Source organism: Taurulus bubalis, assembly GCF_910589615.1.
Source record: "Taurulus bubalis genome assembly, chromosome: 20".
Classification (NCBI taxonomy): Eukaryota; Metazoa; Chordata; class Actinopteri; order Perciformes; family Cottidae; genus Taurulus; species Taurulus bubalis.
Genome location: NC_136608.1, coordinates 15,208,164 through 15,227,840, shown reverse-complemented (window position 1 = coordinate 15,227,840; position 19,677 = coordinate 15,208,164). Strand labels below are relative to the sequence as shown.

Genomic DNA, 19,677 nt, shown 5'->3' with positions numbered 1-19,677 from the left:
ATTTAAAATCCCTCACAACATGTTAACATTTACAAAGTAAATCTGCAAATTCAGCAAGTAACCCCAGAGTCCTCAGCGTGTTGCTCGAGGGCACTTCGGCAGCAGAGCCGATGTTACGGGGCTTCATCTCTCTGCTGCTCGAGAGGGTGGATCCACCGGAGTCCAGTGAGGCACCTCAGGGAGATAAGAGGGGAAATAGAGCATAAAGTAAAATCCAGAGCTTCGGCATCACGAGTCAGCTGTAAAAAAAAATAACCTTATCTCTCAAACCAGAGCTGTGATTGTCTGTTTAAAGAGACCCAGACGACAGTTGCACTTCTGCCCCTCCACATACATCCATCTGCTTTTCATCCTTTGAAGCAACAAATCAGGAAATGAACACAGGAGGACAATATATTTATATATATATTTAATGAAAAACTGTTGCCTGACAGTTTAGAATCATTGTTTATAGAAGACTCCAACTCTGAGAGAGTAGATGTGTACAAATGGTCACTGTTAATGTACAATCATGAAGAAATGCATGCTGGGTAGCTCCCGACTAGCAGATTTATACCTCACTAACACAAATCTGAACGAGAGGCACTCATGAAATTGTCTGACGACAGCACCCAGAGGGCTCTAATGACAGAATTAACTATTGTATTCCTTCACAAAAAAAAGCAGGATTTGGGTTTCTCCCACTGTAGAATTTGCCTTAAGTGGGTCGTGCAACATACAGCAACATAACCAAGAGGAAACAGACCTGAACAATGACTGTTTTTAAAACTACAAACCTCGAGTACCCTGGCTAGAAAGTGAGTAGTCATGCAAACCAATGTGTCCTGATTTAGTGAAGAATGTCAGACAGCACCTATATTATTGCAATTCATCTCAAAACAGGAGATATAAGGCACAACGTCTGCAAAAACAAGCATCAAAATCTAAAATGTTTTCTTCCTTTTGAGCATTTCCTTAGAAATATATAGTTTGTGCATACTTTCCACAGTATTTGCCCATAAAAAAAATAAAAAAATCCCCTTCTTCTGTAAGAAGTTCTCTTTTAAATTTAAAAGAATAACCGACGGAAACATATTTCCTAACAAACCCTGACTCCCAAAATAAGCGGCAGCCTGTGCTTTTAAAAGAATAAATCTTCCTATTTTATAAATATTAGCGCTTGGCTTTGATATAAAAAAAAAAAGGTCAATGTTGCTCTTTCACGTCCTTGTAAGCAGTTTGACCCATTAACCATTTCTAATGTGGCTTAACAGGCAAAATACATTTAAAAAAATTAGATGAAAAATATCTACATTATTCATGACATTTCCAGTTTTCTCCAGGACGTTGTTTCTTCAACCCATCATTTACATGTTTTGTATGTAAAAAAACAAAAACAAAACAGGAGTAAAATCTCTTAACCAGAGAGATCGACCTAAAGAGCAGAACATCAACTTCCTGTTTCTCTGTAGAAGCTGGATTTTCACAGTAAAATCCCACCTAGTTGCACGATTAAACTCTTGAACAGACATCGACGATACTTTGCCTTTATGACGCGGGTGAAAAATCTTACTCGTTTAAATATTTTATAATGCGTGTGCATTTATTTTTATTTTTTTATTCTATCTTTAGATCGTGACACGGATCGGACACAGTAGGTTTTAAACTGTCAACGTGATCAAATGAAGTCGGACAGTTTTGTATATTTTGTTTCACACACAAAAAGTAATTCCTTCATCCGTTTGCAGTTAAAAATAATTCCATAGACTTCCTCGGATTTCCGAGGGATTTAAATATTCCCGACAACTGTTCCGTCTCACTTCCACAGACACGCTTCTGGACTTGACCTTTGACCCACAGCTGCGACAAACGATTAACTCTGACGTCCGCTGAGCACCAGTAGGCGTTGTTGGTGCTGGTGATACGTTTTTAGAGGAACAGAATCCAGTTCATTGAGGGGGAAAAGCAGTGTTTTTTTTCTTCTTTTTTTTTTTTTTATGCAGTGGGTTTCTGTCTGAAGTAAACAGTCCATCCGGAGTCCTTCCTGAGCTGGTGACTCCTGACCTGAGAGCAATCAGGGGTCGTGAGTTGTCTATCAACTGGCTCCGGGGCTGCGATGCGACATCACTGCCGTAAAACTGAAATTACTGTTCAAGAATCATGGCCTCTTGGAAGGCTTCGATCCATCTAAAGACAAAAAATACACAACAGGAAATGAGCTACAACTTGGACAAACACAGTGGAAATAAACAATAATTTCTTCAGTCATATACATAGATGTATATACACAGAACACATCGTCATGATCTCAAAGAACGCCACTGCCGTTTTAATTGAGATACCTCTGAGCGGTGGGGATGTCGTCAGCTTTAAAGATGTAGAACAGCGTGTTTTTGTGATACAGCTTGAACTGCAGCTTCTGAGCCGGCCCGTTCTTCTCCTCCCTCAGGAAGAAACCCAGCAAAGGCTGACTCTCCAACGCGGCAACATCCTAAACAGGGAGAGAGAATTTACTATAATTAGAAAGTGAAGAAGAAAAAGAAAGAAAACCCATAGTTTAGGAGAGCACAGGGCGTACCTCGCTGGCGGCGTAGGTGTACAGGACTTTATTCTTAATGACAAACCACAGCCTCTTCCACTGCTTCTTGTTGCCTTTTGACCGGTTTAAGTAGCCGCTCATGGAGGAGTTCTCAGTGTTGGCGGACACCTGGGAAAAGAGCACGAACAAAGAATAATAAAACACCTCACGTACTTGAGACGTAAACGATGCAAAGTAAATGACACCAAACTCATAAAGTGTCAATTTATGCTCCTTGCCTCTTTTAGTGCAGCAGGAATCTTCTTCTGTTTTCTCGTGAAGGAGAAAGCTCCAGATTTGATCGGAGAAACTGATGTAGAAGCACAGCGGTCGCCTAAAGAAATAGGGAGAAAAGAATCTAGAAAATAGACCAATATACCACAAGTATATAATCTATATATTTTAAAAGGTCTGATTATATTCTGTATTTTCTTTATTGTCAATACCGTCAACAAATCCCATGAAAAACCAAAACCAACAATGTGTTAGTCCATCATTCCATCTTTAGATCTGTTTTTAAATGATTATAAACATATACATAAATTCATAGTTTCTTTAAAAAGGCCAAATAATTTCCTAAAACAGATGGCCACTGTCTCTTCTATCAAACATTACTCAAACAGGAGGAAATAGAGCATTTATTGGGGACTATTTTCAGCGGCGGATTAATCCACATTTATTGCTCGAGTGAGTGGCAGGACTTTGTATGTGGGATTGAGTCAGAATAAACCAAAGTGTGTGTGTGTGTGTGTGTGTGTGTGTGTGTGTGTGTGTGTGTGTGTGTGTGTGTTCATTGCAATGAAGGAGCAAAGTGAGGCTCACTGGTGTGTTTTTAGAGTTGTTGGACAACAATGGAGCTCTCTGGCACAGAGGAAGAAATACATCAAAGGCAATACTTTTTTCTTTAGGACATAAAATCATTTTTGTTTCCTAAATAAATAATATCACCGGGGGTTTGAATCAGATTTTGCGCTGCTGAATTCCCACAGCTCCACGTTTTCACTTACTATTCTCCTGCAGTTTGGCGAAGCAGTGATCGCACACTCGTGCCGGCTGGTTCTTCAGGTACTCCAGGTAGAACTTATTGGCAGAGCACGCCTGGCACACCACCTGTCAGACACACAGCTGCGATGAGAAGGGCGTTCGCTTTCGCTACACGGCGACTCGGCGGGAGCGGCGGTAGTCGTAGCGGTGGTACAGACCCGTCCACAGGCGCGGCAGTGATGCCTCCTCCAGGTGAGGGTGAACTCACAGGTGCAGATCATGCACATGGTGGCCCTCAGGTCGGGGATCCAGATGGGAGCCTTTGAACCCAACGGGGCCCCGGTGTCGACAACGCCCTCCGCCTGGGCCGAGAGAGAATGGGAGGGTTTAAAATGGACTCATTTAGGAGGGAAAGTAGACATGAACAAACACACAGATGTTTAGTTTTACCTCCTCCTGACTTCGACTTGATATGAAGGTGGTTTTCTTCTTGGTGTAGTCGTCTATGGCCTTGGCGATGGCCTCCAGCCACTCGTCTCTCTCTGTAGCGGAGCTGCAAGATACGGCAGAACTCTCTCTCAGCAACAGTGAACATAACAATCAATTCAAGCTATAGATGCTTACGGCTCATTATACGATATATTTGATGTAACTCTCAGTTGTTGAGACCGACCTGGCGGACAGGATGAAGGAGCGCTCCACGCTTTCGATGTTCAGCTCGTTCTGATAAGCCTCCTGGCTCGGCTTACTCACCTGGAAAACACACCAGGAATAACAGAAAACATTCAAATTGTTGCTGGAAACTATAATAATTCACTAGATGTTTCACAGGGTTCATACACATGTTGACCAATGGATTTCCAGGACTTTTCCATGACTAAACATTTTGTGAAATCTGGATGTAAACATTAAAAAGTGAGTAAATGTAGTATTTAAACTAACAATGAGAATACAAAGCATACAGTAAACCTTAAATAACACAAATGAATGAGACAATAGTTTGATTAAAAGAATAAACATGTATATAGATGCCTGTATGTATGCCTGCTTATATTTTGAGCGTCTTTCTTTTAAAAGCATATTAATTATTTCAAACTCAGCGTAAATGAACGTCATGAACACATGAATATAACACGTTTTCATGACTTTTACTAAACTTTTGCGATCATTTTCAAGGACTTTTCCAGGCCTGTAAATAACCATTTTAAAATTCCATGACTTTCCAGGTTTTCTATGACCGTAAGAACTCGGGTTTCAGTACAGATGGAAAAAACAAAACAGTAAGAAGCAAAAATAATAATAGTCTAAAACATCTAGGTAAACATGGACCTTATATAAAAGAAAATTGGAAACAAAATGAAAGTAAAAGGACTAAAATAAAAATAAATCAGACCGCCACAGCGTCTCTCACCTTCATCCCAGCCAGAGAGAGGACACTGTTGAGTTTATACTGGGCAGACTGGACCGGAGTGGTGTACATGAGGGCATCGTTAAACTGAAGAAACACAGACACAAGAAAGCGTCAGAACAACATACAGAAAATGTATGTATATGTATATGTATATATATATATATATACATATATATATATATATATATATATATATATATGTATATATATATATATATACAACAGCATAATGTAAACTGGATTAGTTATCGCTCACCAGAAAGAACATGCGAGGCTGCATGATTTTCCTGGACAGCTTCATGAGAGTTCCCTCCTTCAGAAACACCTGGAAATACAAACATGCATTTAGAAAAACACCTGCAGTCTGTGATGTGTGGAGGGGCTAAATAGTGACTTTTTAAAGACTCAATCGATACACGGTGGTGAGAGTAGGTTTGTCATGATGGGGCGATGTCATACGGACCTGCAACATTATTGTTGATGCTAAAAAAAAACTAAAAATGAAGAAGCAAGAAAAGGAAAGACGACTCAAACTGGGAGGATCAACGTCAACGACTTCTGATTTGTGGAGCAAAAGACACTGTAATATCAGATGGATTATGATTATGTTTTTGTCATCGATGGGACCTGTTGAGTCTGTAGTATTTTGTACTTTCTGTGTATTTTTTAGTGTTCTGCATAAACATTCATCAAATGAATAATAAACACGTTGCACTACGTTCTAAAATGTCTGCATACACATTTTTAAATGTCATGTTTCTGTGTCTCATTTTGTTTTTTTAAATATAGCCCCCAAAAACACAACATCTGTTTAAAGCATCTGGCATTCTGAGAGAATTCACACCCGTGGGAAATGTCTCCCCGCATGACAACCCGAGCTGGAACATGAACTCTGGGACTCACCCGGCCCGGCTGAACGATCTCATGGTGGCCGTTGAGACCGTACTGAATCTGCATGAGCTTCTGAAAGTTATCCTGTGGAACGGCATCAGAGATGTGAGGAGAGACACGAGGCGGACGTAGACGTGACTGAAAGCTTTGTGCGGAATACGGTCTCACCCCTTGTTTCATGATGTCATTAGCGTGGTTGGCCACTTCCTTCACGATGCTGAGGGCAGCTGCACGGAGAGCAAAGACACAGCGTTAGGATTTAGAGGGTTATCGTCCTGGTGGACGCTAACGGGGAGTTTTGTCCTTGATCTGACCTTGTGTGTCTTTATAGTCCTCCGAGTCCTCTGGAAGGTTCTTCAGATAGTCTGGGAAAAGAAGTATCAATTTATTTTTGCAACAAAAGAAACAGGAGAGGTGTCTGCCGGCGGCAATTTGCAAGATCCAACAAGTTCTTTAATTAATGCAAACGTTTAAAATAACAGTTCTTCCTTCCTGCTGCTGTCAGGCTGCACAACCAGCTGAGCCAAAAAAAAACACTTCAATCACTTTGGCCACTTTAATCACCTCAACTGTGCAATATAAATACATGTTATTCTGTCTGTATACATAATATTGTTATTGTGGATTCTTTACTGTTTATTTATATTTGTTTTTTATTTTTACTATGTGTCTCTTGTACCCGTCTGCCGCTGTAATCCTGCAATTTCCCCACTACGGGACTAATAAAGGAACATCTTATTTTATTATTCTGATATGTACAGAGAAAACACATCATGTCCAAAAAAAAAAGAGCACATAAAGTGCAGACTATAGATACAATTTTTAAATGCGTACATTGTGCAGAATATGCTCGAGAAGAAACAAATCAATATTAATACAATAACTTATTTTTCTATGTTCCTTCTTTGAAATTCCTCATTTCCAGTGTGCAGTCAGCTTCTGATTTGCCTTAGAAATAGTTTGAATATTTGAAATCTGTTCTGCAGATTTGATCCCTCAGGTTTGTGTTACTGGTCCCGTCCACTGGGTGCCAGTACGGTCCCAGAGCGAAGAAGGATCTGACTTTCAGTCCCAAGGTTCGTTCACCTGCGGTCAATGAAGGAGCGCCATGACTCAGGAAAGCCTTTGACCTTCAGTGAACCGTGAAGGCGTGTCGGGGCGTTTGTACCTGTGAGCAGCAGCTGGTACTGAGGGATCCTCTGCACTGGTTTCAGCAGGTAGTGTTTCAGAGCCAGACTGGCACATCTTGGACTCATCTGAGACGGAACAGACAGGTTTACTGTTAGAGGCATATACATGTTGACCTACGCTTCTAGAACTATATCCCTGTCTCTTTACATGCCTGTAGTCACGCTGAAGGCGCCTGAAAGTGTGTTTTACACATAACGTAACATAAATAATCTCAATTAAAATCCTCTATAAAGTGATCCGATGCAGATAAAGAAACCCCAAATAACTCAATCTGCCTTTAATTGAACCAGATTCAAGGATATTAATCAATTTCTGCATCTTACTACTGCATTTTGTTTCTTAAACTGCACTGCAACTTGTATTCTATTTTTTGCTTTTTGACTGTCTTTTAATGTTTTAATGAATGTTCTTGAATCTTGTTTTCTTCTGCATTATATTTTGATGCTTTTAATGGTTTTATGTGAAGCACTTTGAATCGCTTTGTTGTTGAAATGTGCTCTACAAATAAACTTTACAAACTAAAGAAGAAGAAAAGACTTACATTGTTTTGTCAATTAATTCAAACTAGATGGTTAATTCAACAGTGGAGATAAATGTCAGCTGGAGACCAGAAAGATAATGGTATTACAACGTTTAATTCGCCATGAAAGCAAACACACAACTGTATTTCCAGCTTTACCTCAAACTCTCTGACCACGGCGGCGAACGCGGCGTTCTTCCTGCACTGCTCGTCCAACAGAGCAACGTTGTTGTCGAACTGGCGGATGTAGGTGGAGTACATCTTCAGGTAGGGACCCTTCTGGACAAAGATGTCCGACAGTCTCTGGTGATCGCTCCTGTAAGCAGACAGTTGTAAAAGTAGTACATTTAAAAGTGTGAAACACTGATTTTAAAGCTATTAAACTTCCTTTAACGGAAAAGTACAAGTATTTCAAGTATTTATGACAATATTTTACATGGATTGCTAAGTTTTAGGGCCACAGAGTAAAAGAAAGTTGTAAACAAACCTTTCAGTAAAACACAAAGTATGCAAAACACGTATTTGTGCCCAAACCGTCCTTTAAACTTGTTGATTGCACTGTAAAACTTCACGAGGACGGCAATTACAGGAAGTCAATATTGAAACAGGAAACCGTTTGACTTTGTGTGGCAAATTAAACATTTGACCTTTGTTTAAAGTACTCATACGGTGTTTTAATTCGCGGGTTTACGCGAGGTGAAGTTCTGGAACAGAACAGGAAGTCAGTTGTTGTGTTTTCTCCCGATGATTTATCAACACGGCGGCTCGTTCAAGCTGCAGCAGCGGCCGTGACACACGGCGCAGGGAGGTGATAAAAAAAAGGTACTACGTTTTCTTCGGTCACAAAGTAATCGGGTGAAAGTTGCCTGCACATCCACACTGCATACAGGGCATCCCCCAGGGCATTGTGGGAGTTTATGTGTGTTTACCAGTGTGCCACTCGCTCCTCCAGCTCCCTCAGCAAGTCTCTGTTGAGCTGGTAGAGCTGCGGCAGGTAATACAGGATCTGGCTGAGGATCCGCTCGTCCACCACCGGCTTCCCATTCTGACGGGTTGCCTTGGCAACAGCATCTCGAAAGTCCTGGAGAGAGACACAGAGTGAATGGTTTATCATAAACACACACACACACACACACACACACACTGGGGTGACACATGACTGACACTGTATTGCTGAACAGGAACACCTGGTTATCGCCTCATACACTGCAACCTCCTCCACACTTCCATCACATCGCTGCACGTATCTCTCACTCACACACACACACACACACACAGCTGACTCAACACTCTTGACTTTGTGTCCAGTGTGCCAACACTCACATCCACCTGGAAGGAAGCATGGAGGCCACGCAGAATCCCTATTTTTTTCTCTCTCTCCCTCTCTCAGCTTGAATGTAGTGTAACATTAACTTTTCAGGTGACAAGCAAAGTTCATTTAGCAGTAAAAAAGAAATGTGATTAAAAAACAGTCACGCTCAATACCACACGTATCAGGAAAATGTTTTTTTCACAGATTTAATTTGAAGTAATATATTTCCAAAGAAGTGTTTATCTTGTGCTTTGATCCTCTTTATTAAAAATGATAATACATCATTTTTAATGTATGATTTTTAGCCTTGGTGCTTTTGAAAATTACTTAAGACGTGTGATGCATTAGTAGCAGCTCATTCATACATCTGATCCATTATAAGTAGAAAAAATAATAATACAAAAATTAAAAATCTAATCACCAAACCAATACATTTCTGCAGAATGTCAACATCAACAAAACAACAACACAAGTAGAAATAGAAAACTCAACAAATTGAAATATTATCACAGCTCTAAAAACAATCACTTCTTTTCTTTGACCCTTTGACACAAAGATCTGACGAATGGGAAAGAAGAAAAAGTGACCAACAATGCATGCTGGGAGCTCGTATCCACAGAATGCCGGCGCCGGGCCAAGAGAAGACGGCAATACATTGCACTTAAGGGAGCGACATTTGTTTATGTTTGAAACTGACGAACCGCCGTCTTCATATTCACAAAACGCACATGGACGTCGGCAATAAACTAAAAATGTCACCAACCCACGCACCCACCTGCACACACTCAACATAACACACACACACACACACACACACACACACACACACACACACTCACGGAGGATTATCTAAGGTATGTGTGTGCCTGGAGGTCGTCTCTGCGGCCGGAGGAAGCAGCTGGAGAGGAGGATGTGATGTGACCTCTTTCCTTGGTCCCTACCACGGGGCCACGGGGCCACGGGGCCACGGGGCCACGGCTTCTACTAATCCTGGGGTGGGTTTCTCCAAAGCCACGGCTGAGGCGGCCAGACAGGTGGACCCTTGACCCGGGATTCAGACCTACTCAATATAAATATATATATATATATATATATATATATATATATATATATATATATATATATATATATATATATATATATATATATATATATATAAATATAAAAGGCAGAGCTTCCCTGTCCAATGTTACGAACAAACTTCAAATAAAGACATTAAATGTGCTCTATTACATTGATAGTACTGACATTAGTGTCAGTGTGGACAGTAAAACATTGTCCATTCACTTTCCTTAAAAAATGACATTTCATTTAGCTGATGCTTTTATCCAAAGCGACTTACAATAAGTGCAAAATAACCTACGAAAGCCAGACACCATTCCGTCACATGGTTCCTGTTGGTCTTCATTAAAAACAGGAACGTGCAGCATTGTGGGGCGACAGCAAAGCACTCGAGGAACCCTGACTATCACAAGTCTGTTTTTAAGTGTATAATCGATCACGTTTGTGATTAGGATCTCCTAAATATCTCAGAGCAGTGAAAGTCCCTTCTGAAATACTGTCCCATTATCATGGGGAAACCCACAAATACACTTAAGTAAATACTTTACTTGAAATACTTAAGATCTCCGTTTCGGCTCAAACACCTTTGTGTTTCATTTAGCGATAGACGATGACTCAACAGACATCTACTTCAATTCAAATCTTCCAATATTTCTGCTTCAAGGCTGCTAGCAAGAAAGCAATCGCACAGAAATAACCACAAAACAAGCAACGGACGGACTGAATGGTCAACTAAATGAACAGTAAGGAGAAACGTATCTCACATGAGATGAACGATAAATATAAAGCTGGGGGAACGAAGCTCAATGGAGCCAAACAAAACCTTAACTGACGACTCGCTTATACCAGCCACACCGTGCAACCCACCCACACACACACACACACACACACTGAGCGGGCACTTGAGCAAAGACAACACCGGCCCGAGAACTCATTAATTCATGTTCATCCCAGAAAAAAAAGCATTTGAACGCCACTCAAAACAAACACAACAAAAACATACGCTGTGATTTATTATGTCGCTCCTTCTTCTCCCCTGGAAACAACAACAACAGTTTAAGGCAACTATTGGATGAATAAGACACTTACTATGTGAAGAAGCTTCAGGACATCCACAAACCTGAAACAAGAGCGTAATACATCAGTTAGACGACTGTTTTTTTTATGGCGGTATGCGTTCATCACAAAAGCACTCACACTTTCTCGGAGCTCATGATCTCCTGGGCGATGTGCACCACCTTCTTCCTCTTCACCTCATCCTCTTGCTGAAAGAGGACAAACACAGTTCAGCAAAAACGCTACGAGACCGCGCCGACGGCGGCCGACTTTCGCCGCCCCAAAACGCACCGCCGTGGACTCACAGGCTCGCTGCAAATCACCATGATCCCGTTTCGCTCCCCAAAACCACCGGGATCGAGTCCACAGCCTCCAAAACAAGAGCTCGGCGAGGCCCGAAAGTAGAGCGCCGACCTTCCCCTTCTCCTTCCCTCTCCTCTCCCTGTGTCGTTCTCATGGTGTGTGTTGTTGAATGGTAATGGGGCGGTCTTTCAATGACTTCATTTGGACCGCGGCCTTGGCCCCCCCCCCTCCCCCTCTGCTTGCCTGAAATGTCCCACCGGTCCTATCGGAGCCGGCGTGTGCGATACCCTGGAGGTTTGAGCGGCATCAGACACAGGCGCTGACAGAATCACAGCGACACACAGGAGGAAGAAAGAGAAAAAAATAGCTCATCGGGAGCTATTCCTGAACCTGTAACCCTTCTGTGTTTGCTCACCATCCCCCCATTTCAACACACACACACTTTTGGAGAGCTGTGACGAACACACTTGGCAGCAAACATGCACACAATCTCCAGGGGTCGCAGCAGTTTAGTTACAAACTGTGACATCAGTGAACGCTCGTGTCTGAAAACAGCTCAGACATTTTCCCTTTTGTTTTTTAATAAAATGCAGCCACATCAAGGGGTCGCAGGATAAATCTGGGAGTTTATTTCTTCACTTTTAAGAGGGAGTTCAAGGGACTTTTCAACAAAGAAATTATGAACATTTGTCAGGACTTTCTGCTTATTTCTGTTTAATATAATTGCAAATGTAATATCTTTCAGCTTTGGACTGTTCATCAGAGAAAAACAATTTAAATATGTAACTGTGGGCTTTAAACTATCACATTTTTCTGTCATTTTTCTGAACAAAAATGACTATGAATCAAACAAAATAGTTGTCAGATAACTCAATAATAATAATAATAATGTTTTTTTCAGAGCACCTTTCAGATAAGAAAGTGCTTTACAAATAATAATAAAAAGTAGGATAAAACACTGTTTTATTAAAAAAAAGAAGAAATAAATACATAGAATCCATTAGATGGAAAATAAAACCTGAATTATCGTAATAATAATAGTTTGCTGCAGCCCAAATCTGATTCATTTGTTAAATATAAGTGCATAGTGGGCTTTTTAATTTATTATATACAAAGTTTCTGTTTAAAATTGTTGTAAAATGACAAGCCAGTTTTGAAAGAATGAAAAGTTTACTTCAAATTTTCTCTGCATTTCTAAGTCCTCAAGGAACAAATAACAAAAATGACTTTTAACCAGATGTTCGTTATAGTTATTTAACTAGAGGCATGTCGTTACCAAGAAGAAGAAAAGATCCATTTTTATTGGCTTTGATATCGGCCCTATAATAAACATAGATCCTATGTCAGCTGCTGCTCCCTAATCGGTTTATTACTGTGTAGCCGTGGCTGAGTGACCTCCCTGTGAGGAGGCAGCTGCTTACCTGTCGGTCTGCCACGTCCAGGTGCTCCTTGCTGGAGGTGGAGCTGCCGTCCTCTTCATCTGAACTGTGGACCTCTTCCTCCTCAGAGTGGACGTCCTGCCCCAGCCAGCCGCTGCAGACAGCAGACATTCAGGAGATGAAACGACACGCGCAGCAGAAATAGGTTGAGCGAAGCGGAGCGGAGGAGAGCTCAGGAGAACTCGCCCTGCACAAATAAAGATAAACGTCTTGTACACTTGATGAGGAATTGAACACAGTTCCTCGTTACTCACAAGACTCACATGAGGTCTTGTGCAGTAGAAATATTGTGACAACATCTATAACGATAAGAATCATTTCTATATTTTCACTTTGGAGGTGTGACATAAAACACAAAAAAGAAGGACTTTAATACACCAAAAAAAGCTCAAAAAGCAGATAAGATTACCATAATAATAATAATGTGTATATATATTTGTTAAGTAATGGCTAGCTGCACCCCTGTTTATTATTGATATTATTTCATTATTAATCCAGTATTTTCATACATTGACCTTTGTATTGAGGTTGATTGAAATAAAGTTATGGCTACAGACTCTCTATCTCTCTCTCTCTCTCCACCTCCCTACACTGGTATATTTTGAGTGTGATTAAATCACAATTAAAGATGAATCTGACTATTATGTTTTCATATTCTCTAAAGCTATTGTAATACTGTTATGTTTAATTATTTTGTCTACGACAGTGTCGTGAAAATGTGATATTGTGACAGCCCTAATTGTTTTATTGATTTCAGCCATACTGCCCTAGTTATTATTATGATTATTATGTTTTAGGGAGGTCTATATCCATAATGCTTTTCTATAAAGTGATTAAAAACCTGCGTCTTTCTAAGCCCTGCTGCTGGCTCCGCTCTGCTGTCTGCCGGGTTAGAACAAGCAGCGACGTGTTTGTGTGTCACTCATGTTCGGGTCTTTTTCTGCACAATTAAGCCGTCCGATTTCAAAGAAACGAAGACGAGTTGATGATTTTTCCTCCATCGGTCCTGTATACAGGATTTGCAAAACACAAAATAAAAAAAAAGGGGTGATGTCCCAGAATAAATATCAGATAGGAAAAGACTGTGGGACTCCAACAATTCTCACATTTCCTTTAACGCTCATCAGCAATAGGCCTCTCTCTCTCTCTCTCTCTCTCTCCACTTCCTTGTTTTTCTTGCGTGCCTCCCGACAGTTTCTTTTACCTAAAGAGTGATACACACTCACTCTTCCTCTCAACTTCTTTCTCCCTTACACTTTCTCTATAGTGGAGCATTCCAACACACTGGATCCGGCACAGAGCGCCACTTGTTTACAGCCTGAGGCTACTTACATAAACCCAACAGGCTCAGATGGCTGGGAAACACTAGGGATTCACTCGCTCTTTCTCCCCTCCAACACAGAAACACTGCCGCTCACCACGCTGATGCATGCCAGACAGAATTAAGGAAGCCAAGTTCATCTTTGATGCCTCCTCGCCTCCTCGCCTCCTAACGTGGCCTCGGCTTCATCGTCTGACAGAGCCAACAGGAAGCACGGCGCTTATTATGGGAACTTATATGTGTTTGTCATTAACAGAGCAGAACAGTTTTAGCTTCTTAAAAGCAGCACTAATCAATGTTTTTATTGAAATAGATCAAATTATGTGAATGGAGTTAGTTGGAGCAACAACCTCAGAGATGTATGACTGAACTTAGCTCTACAGAGTGTTTTAGCATCTTTCAGCTCTTTGTTTTTATAGATAGATAGATAGATAGATAGATACTTTATTAATCCCACATGGGGATTTATTTTCACAACAGCAGCATTTCTAGAAGCAAGCAATATTAAATATACAAAATGCACAATCCCAAAAATAATTTAATGACATTAAATTAACTTACTAAACAATAAATCATGTGCTGTTTATTTAGAAAACATTCTGTAATTCATGTATTTATCCGGTTCTGTTCAATTTCCTTTAAGAGTGCGTCCCTATCTTCATCTTTTCATTTTCATCTTAAATAGTTTATGTTTTTCTTAAATATTTCATTGTTTTTTCTTATATATATATATATATATATATATAAAAATAATGGCCCAACTGAAAATTGCTGCTTTTCCATATGTGAGATGTAAACATTTGGGATTTATTGCGATGAGAACGGAGCGCACTTCAGACACACAGAGGAGAAAAATGGAGTGATGAGGTTAGGAAGAGGCTAAACGCAGTGAGAGGGCGTGCAGGCCGAGGAGGAGGAGGAGGAGGAGGAGGAGGAGGAGGAGGCTGGTGGTTGCTGGAGCTTTATTTTCCCTGTTCTAGAGAGCTGTGTGGCGTTTCTGCGACTCTCAGACATTTCCTGCCCTGGCCACTGAAAATAACCCACAGGAAAACAGGCCGACCTGCTGCACATCAATGCTCCATTCAAATGCAACGCCTCTGCCTCAAAGGCCAACTTTCACACACTCGTAAAACACAAAACCACTGATGTCACCTGTGCAACCTGTCGCATGCGGCGGTTCCCACACTGAAGCTACGGCTCACCTGGAAGTACAGAGTGGCAGCAAGTGTTGTGGAGCAGCTCTGAACCTCGGGAAATACAAACTACCAATGTTCACGGCAAAATAATGTCTCAACTGGGAGATTTAATGGATAATATCTTGAAAAAACAGCATGTTTTTAGTTATTTTCTATTATAACGAAAGATTATTCTGCCTCAGATGATAACTCCTCTTTGGATTAGATCCCTGTAACACCGTAGAAAGATGATTTAAAGCAAGATGAGGGCTGTAAATCCACATATGCTTATTTAGTATTCATTTAGGGGCGAAAACTGCCAAACATTTGCTGTTTATAACTTCTTAAATTTGACGATTTGCTGTGTGTTTTATGTTGCTGTTGGAAAGCCATTTCAAAGACTTCCCAATCAATCAAAAAAATCATAAATCTCTTCCTTAAATTCATCTCTCGACCGTAATCTCTAATAAATTCATCAAATGACACCAAAACGTGGATATATAAATCCCTTTTTTCACTCTTTACAAACCGCTAAACGTGTGAAATACTCTACCTCTCGTACTCGTGCTCGTGGCACCTGAGATAGGGATCCTGCACTTCATAGATGTCTGAATCTGCTCCATCGGGGTCATGTGACCAGCCCAGCCTCGCGCCGTGAAACGGCAAGTTCATGTACTCCGGGATCTCCTCATACAGGGGAACGTTCTCGTACTCCACCAATTCCTCGTCGTATTCTCCGCTAATATCCGCCTCCACGATGCAGCTGCTGGGCCGCTCCAGGCTTTTCCCGCCCGGGCTGGAGTCCACGCTGGTGCAGTCCAGGGACTGCCCTCCCTTGGCCAGCAGCTTTGGCAGCATCTTGACGGACAGACGGAGCTCCAGCAGCTTCCGGAAAGAGAGGCTCCTCTTCTGAGAGTCGGCCCGGGTCGCCAGGTCGGCTGCCGAGAAGGACTGCGCCCTCTGCTTGCCGCCTAACCCCGGAGCTCGGCTCTTCGGCGGCACGCTGCTCCTGGTGGGCATCTGCCGGCTGAAGAAGGTCACGCAGGGTCGGGTGAAACGCCAGGCGGTCTTCTCCTGAGGCGGCGCGGGCAGCTCCCTCATTGGGGTGTTAGCATGCGGCGGCGCGGGAGGGCAGATGGAGGGCGGCAGGCTGTGTCTCTGAGGTTTTCTCGGCGGCGCCCTCGGCGACCGCTGGTCCTCGGCGGAGAAGGCCTTCCTCGCGTTGGCCAAAAGAGGACGGCAGCCGAGTTTGATCTGTTTGGGGAGGCTGTGGGTCACCGGGTAGCGCTCGAAGTCGCCGTACCCGTCCTCTTCATCGTCCTCCTCCTCCACGCGGTGCTCCACTCCACCTTTTTTGTGGCCCGTCGAGTCGGCGTGCGAGAGCAGGACTAAGGAGTGGGAGGCGTTTTTGTTTAGAGAGGGGGGCACGTGGGCCGTTCTTTGAAGGCGAGGCGAGAGGGAGGTCTGTCGAGGAGGCGGGACGGGTGCGCCGGTCTCATCGTCTCCCGAACCGGAGTCCTTCTGGAGTAAAAGGTCGTCACAGGTGTCCCGTTTGAGCTCCTCTCCATCTAAACCGAGAGGCGGACTCAGTTTCCCTTCATCCTCTCGCATCTCAAGCTCCTGCCTCTGATCCTGGGCACTGCGCTCCACGCCGTCCTGCCTCACCAGGGCCGGCTTTTTAGGTTTGCGTGGGTGAGGGACCGGGAGAGGTTTACTGGGGGCGGCGGGGACCTGCAGATCCGGGTGTAACCTGGTAGGAGATGCTTTGCTGATGGGCCCGCTGCATTCCACCTGAAAGGACTCTGCAGAAGATTCATGAGGCGTAATCCTCGGGGAGACAATGATGCTGCCGGCAACATCACAGGCTGACGTAGACTCTGTTAAATCTGTGTTTTGGGCCTCGGTCTGTACATTCACTTTCGCTTCATCGGCACTTTCCTGATGTTTGACGGTCTCTGGAGCTTTCTGCTCCTCAGTCCTCTGTGCCTCTTTGTTGGCCAATCCCCGATCCAGGTGCCTCTGTCTTTGAGGTTTGTCCCTGGGTTTTTTGCTAATCCCTCCACCTTCCCCCTTCTCTACTCCCTCCTCCTCGTTTTCTGCTCTCTCTTGCGGCCTCGTCCCCGCGAATCCTTCTGTCGAAACCCCATTCTGCAACGGCTCTTCGTGCAAATCGCTCCCAATCTCAGTCGTATGTCCGTTTTCCAGATGCTGGCACTGGGAACAATCCCGCAGCCCACAGGAGCAGGTGGGAATGATGTAATCCGAGTCACGTCCGTTCGTCTCTGATAAAATCCCATTTCTGGAGTTAAGAAGTAAGAGGCTATCGCCCAAAGCGTCCTGCTGTTCCTGAGTTAGGATGAAGGGTTCACTGGGTTTGGGTGGCGGGGGTGAAACGGGGGGAGACGAGGCTGTGGATTTGGGAATGCAGGGTTTGGGGGCGACAGCCGGTTTAGTCCTCTTGAGAGCAGCAAGGGAGGGTTGGGAGATGAGCGTAGACTGGGAGGGAAGACCTGGTTTGGGGGCGATGGGTGGGGGAGAGGGTTTGGTGGTGGTAGGGAGTTTAGGTTTGGGAGCTAATGGAGGCTTCTTCACACCTGCGTGTAAAGAAAAAGGGAAGAGATTTACAAAAAAGTGGGAAATGATTTACTCACACTTCCTTTTAAATGAATCATGCAACACCAGCACATCACAAAAGAGCATGCTTCATGCACACACCCTCTAAGCATGGACAGCTGCAGGCTCTAATTAAAGCCTGGGTCAAAAGGTCACAAGGACCGAGGGTTGGAATAATGTGAAATGAATCCATGGAGTGAAATTAGGATTTATCTCAATTATTAAACTTTTATCACGTCTGCTCAACCAGTTGGATTTGTAAAGTAATAATCTGATGTTTTCACCTCTTACTTGTGGCAGAAAATACAAAGTAAATTTAATTAGGGTTTCAGAGTTGGATTGGTCTCTTCCTTCCTGTTTTTGAGACAGCTTTGATTATCCTCTTAATACAAATTAAATCAGCAGAAACCAATAGTATAAATAGAATGGTATAATTCTGTTGTGTCCTCCTTTTGGCTCTCTTTCTGCTCCAACTGAATGCTTCTGACAGTTTGTGTTTTTGCATTTATGAAAGACATGTATTGTTGTCAGGTTTGAGTTACACATTAGTGAGTTGTTTTGTATGTATTCTCCCACCCAAAAGAAAACTCGTAAAATATTTACTGTAAATAAAGTCTAATACTTTACTGTTTATAGTTGATAATTCACATATCAGACTGAAAATCACTGATTCATTTGGTTAAATAAAGTTGAAATACAAAACAAACTGTCTCTACAATTAATAAAAAAAGCTGTGAATTGACATTGTAGGCTATATTTTCCGCTCTACTGGCTGAAACTGTTGGCTGGCCGACACCACGAGAAGTGGAGTCATGGAGCGGATGTTTCCGAAAAGGCCAGCGACCAGAAACCGCTGTGACTCCCGGACACGCTGAGAGAGGAGTCGCTCCAAACTCTGCTCAAAAGTATAAAGTCACAAAAACACCCACGTTATTGCACAGTAACTAACATGTGTAACAAGCACTTTTCAATTCGGCATACACCTTCTGTGAGAAAATGTCCACTTTAAGAAGTGGTTTGCCAAAAAAATGTATTTTAAAATTGACCACGGACGGCGGAGTTGAGTAAGGAGAATACAGCTAAAGCGTGATCCAAATGTCACTTGTTCTCTTTAATATATCAGCCGAATTTGCCAGTACGTGTTAACGATGCCATAAAGTACAATAAGTATATTCTTGGATATATATTCCGACCAAAAAAAACCGAATTAACAGGAAAATACAAGATTTTTAAGCGGAGTTTGGCCTTATGTATTCGCTGTAAAAAAAAAAAAAAAAAAAAAAAGTAAAGCCAGGTATCTGGACTAACCACGCTCACGTTGCGGAAACACAAACCATCATAATAAGTCTAACTCACATATCCAACTGCACTAAAGCTTCCCCCCTTCATCCGGACACGTGTTCCCTGTTTTATATGAGAAGTTAACGCTGCAGTTTATTATCGAGCGTCTTGCATCAACAGCAGGACAGATGTTTTAAGACAAAGGATTTAACCCCCTCCAGCTGCAGCTGTGGCTTCAATATCAAACGGACACATTTCACATTCAAATTGCACAGTTCTTCCATATTCTGGATATAAAGATAAGTATTTATATTGAGTTAAGAAACAAACCTGTGCTCATGACTCCCGACTTGCTGCTTTCTCCATGAGTAAATTTACTTTCAATGGAATTGCGAGAAAATCTGCTTTTTTTTCTCCGTCGACACCATTGTCAGTTTGAGAACCGCTCCAGGGAGAAAACATGCAAATCCATCGCTGTCGCTCCTTATCTCGCCAGCGGATGCACGGATGAAGTCTTTGCGCTTCTTACTTTTCCCATTTTTCCCCCAAAAGTTTTCAGCC

At 42.4% G+C, this 19,677-nt stretch overlaps 1 protein-coding gene across 1 annotated transcript; it reads right to left on the bottom strand.

Moving 5' to 3' along the window:
• Positions 1-1,491: 1,491 nt before the first annotated feature.
• On the bottom strand, positions 1,492-19,456 carry LOC306752379 (FYVE, RhoGEF and PH domain-containing protein 6-like; the record flags this gene model as incomplete). The annotated part of the gene is made up of 21 exons (XM_079236130.1): positions 1,492-2,166; positions 2,322-2,470; positions 2,558-2,686; positions 2,797-2,891; positions 3,565-3,667; positions 3,760-3,903; positions 3,992-4,094; positions 4,215-4,294; positions 4,953-5,036; positions 5,209-5,277; positions 5,856-5,927; positions 6,012-6,070; positions 6,158-6,208; positions 7,012-7,099; positions 7,714-7,870; positions 8,484-8,635; positions 11,018-11,048; positions 11,126-11,193; positions 12,709-12,820; positions 15,776-17,816; positions 19,447-19,456. 21 exons carry the CDS (start codon positions 19,454-19,456, stop codon positions 2,124-2,126), a joined length of 3,840 nt encoding a protein of 1,279 aa, XP_079092256.1. The 3' UTR covers positions 1,492-2,123.
• Between the last annotated feature and the right edge of the window lie 221 nt (positions 19,457-19,677).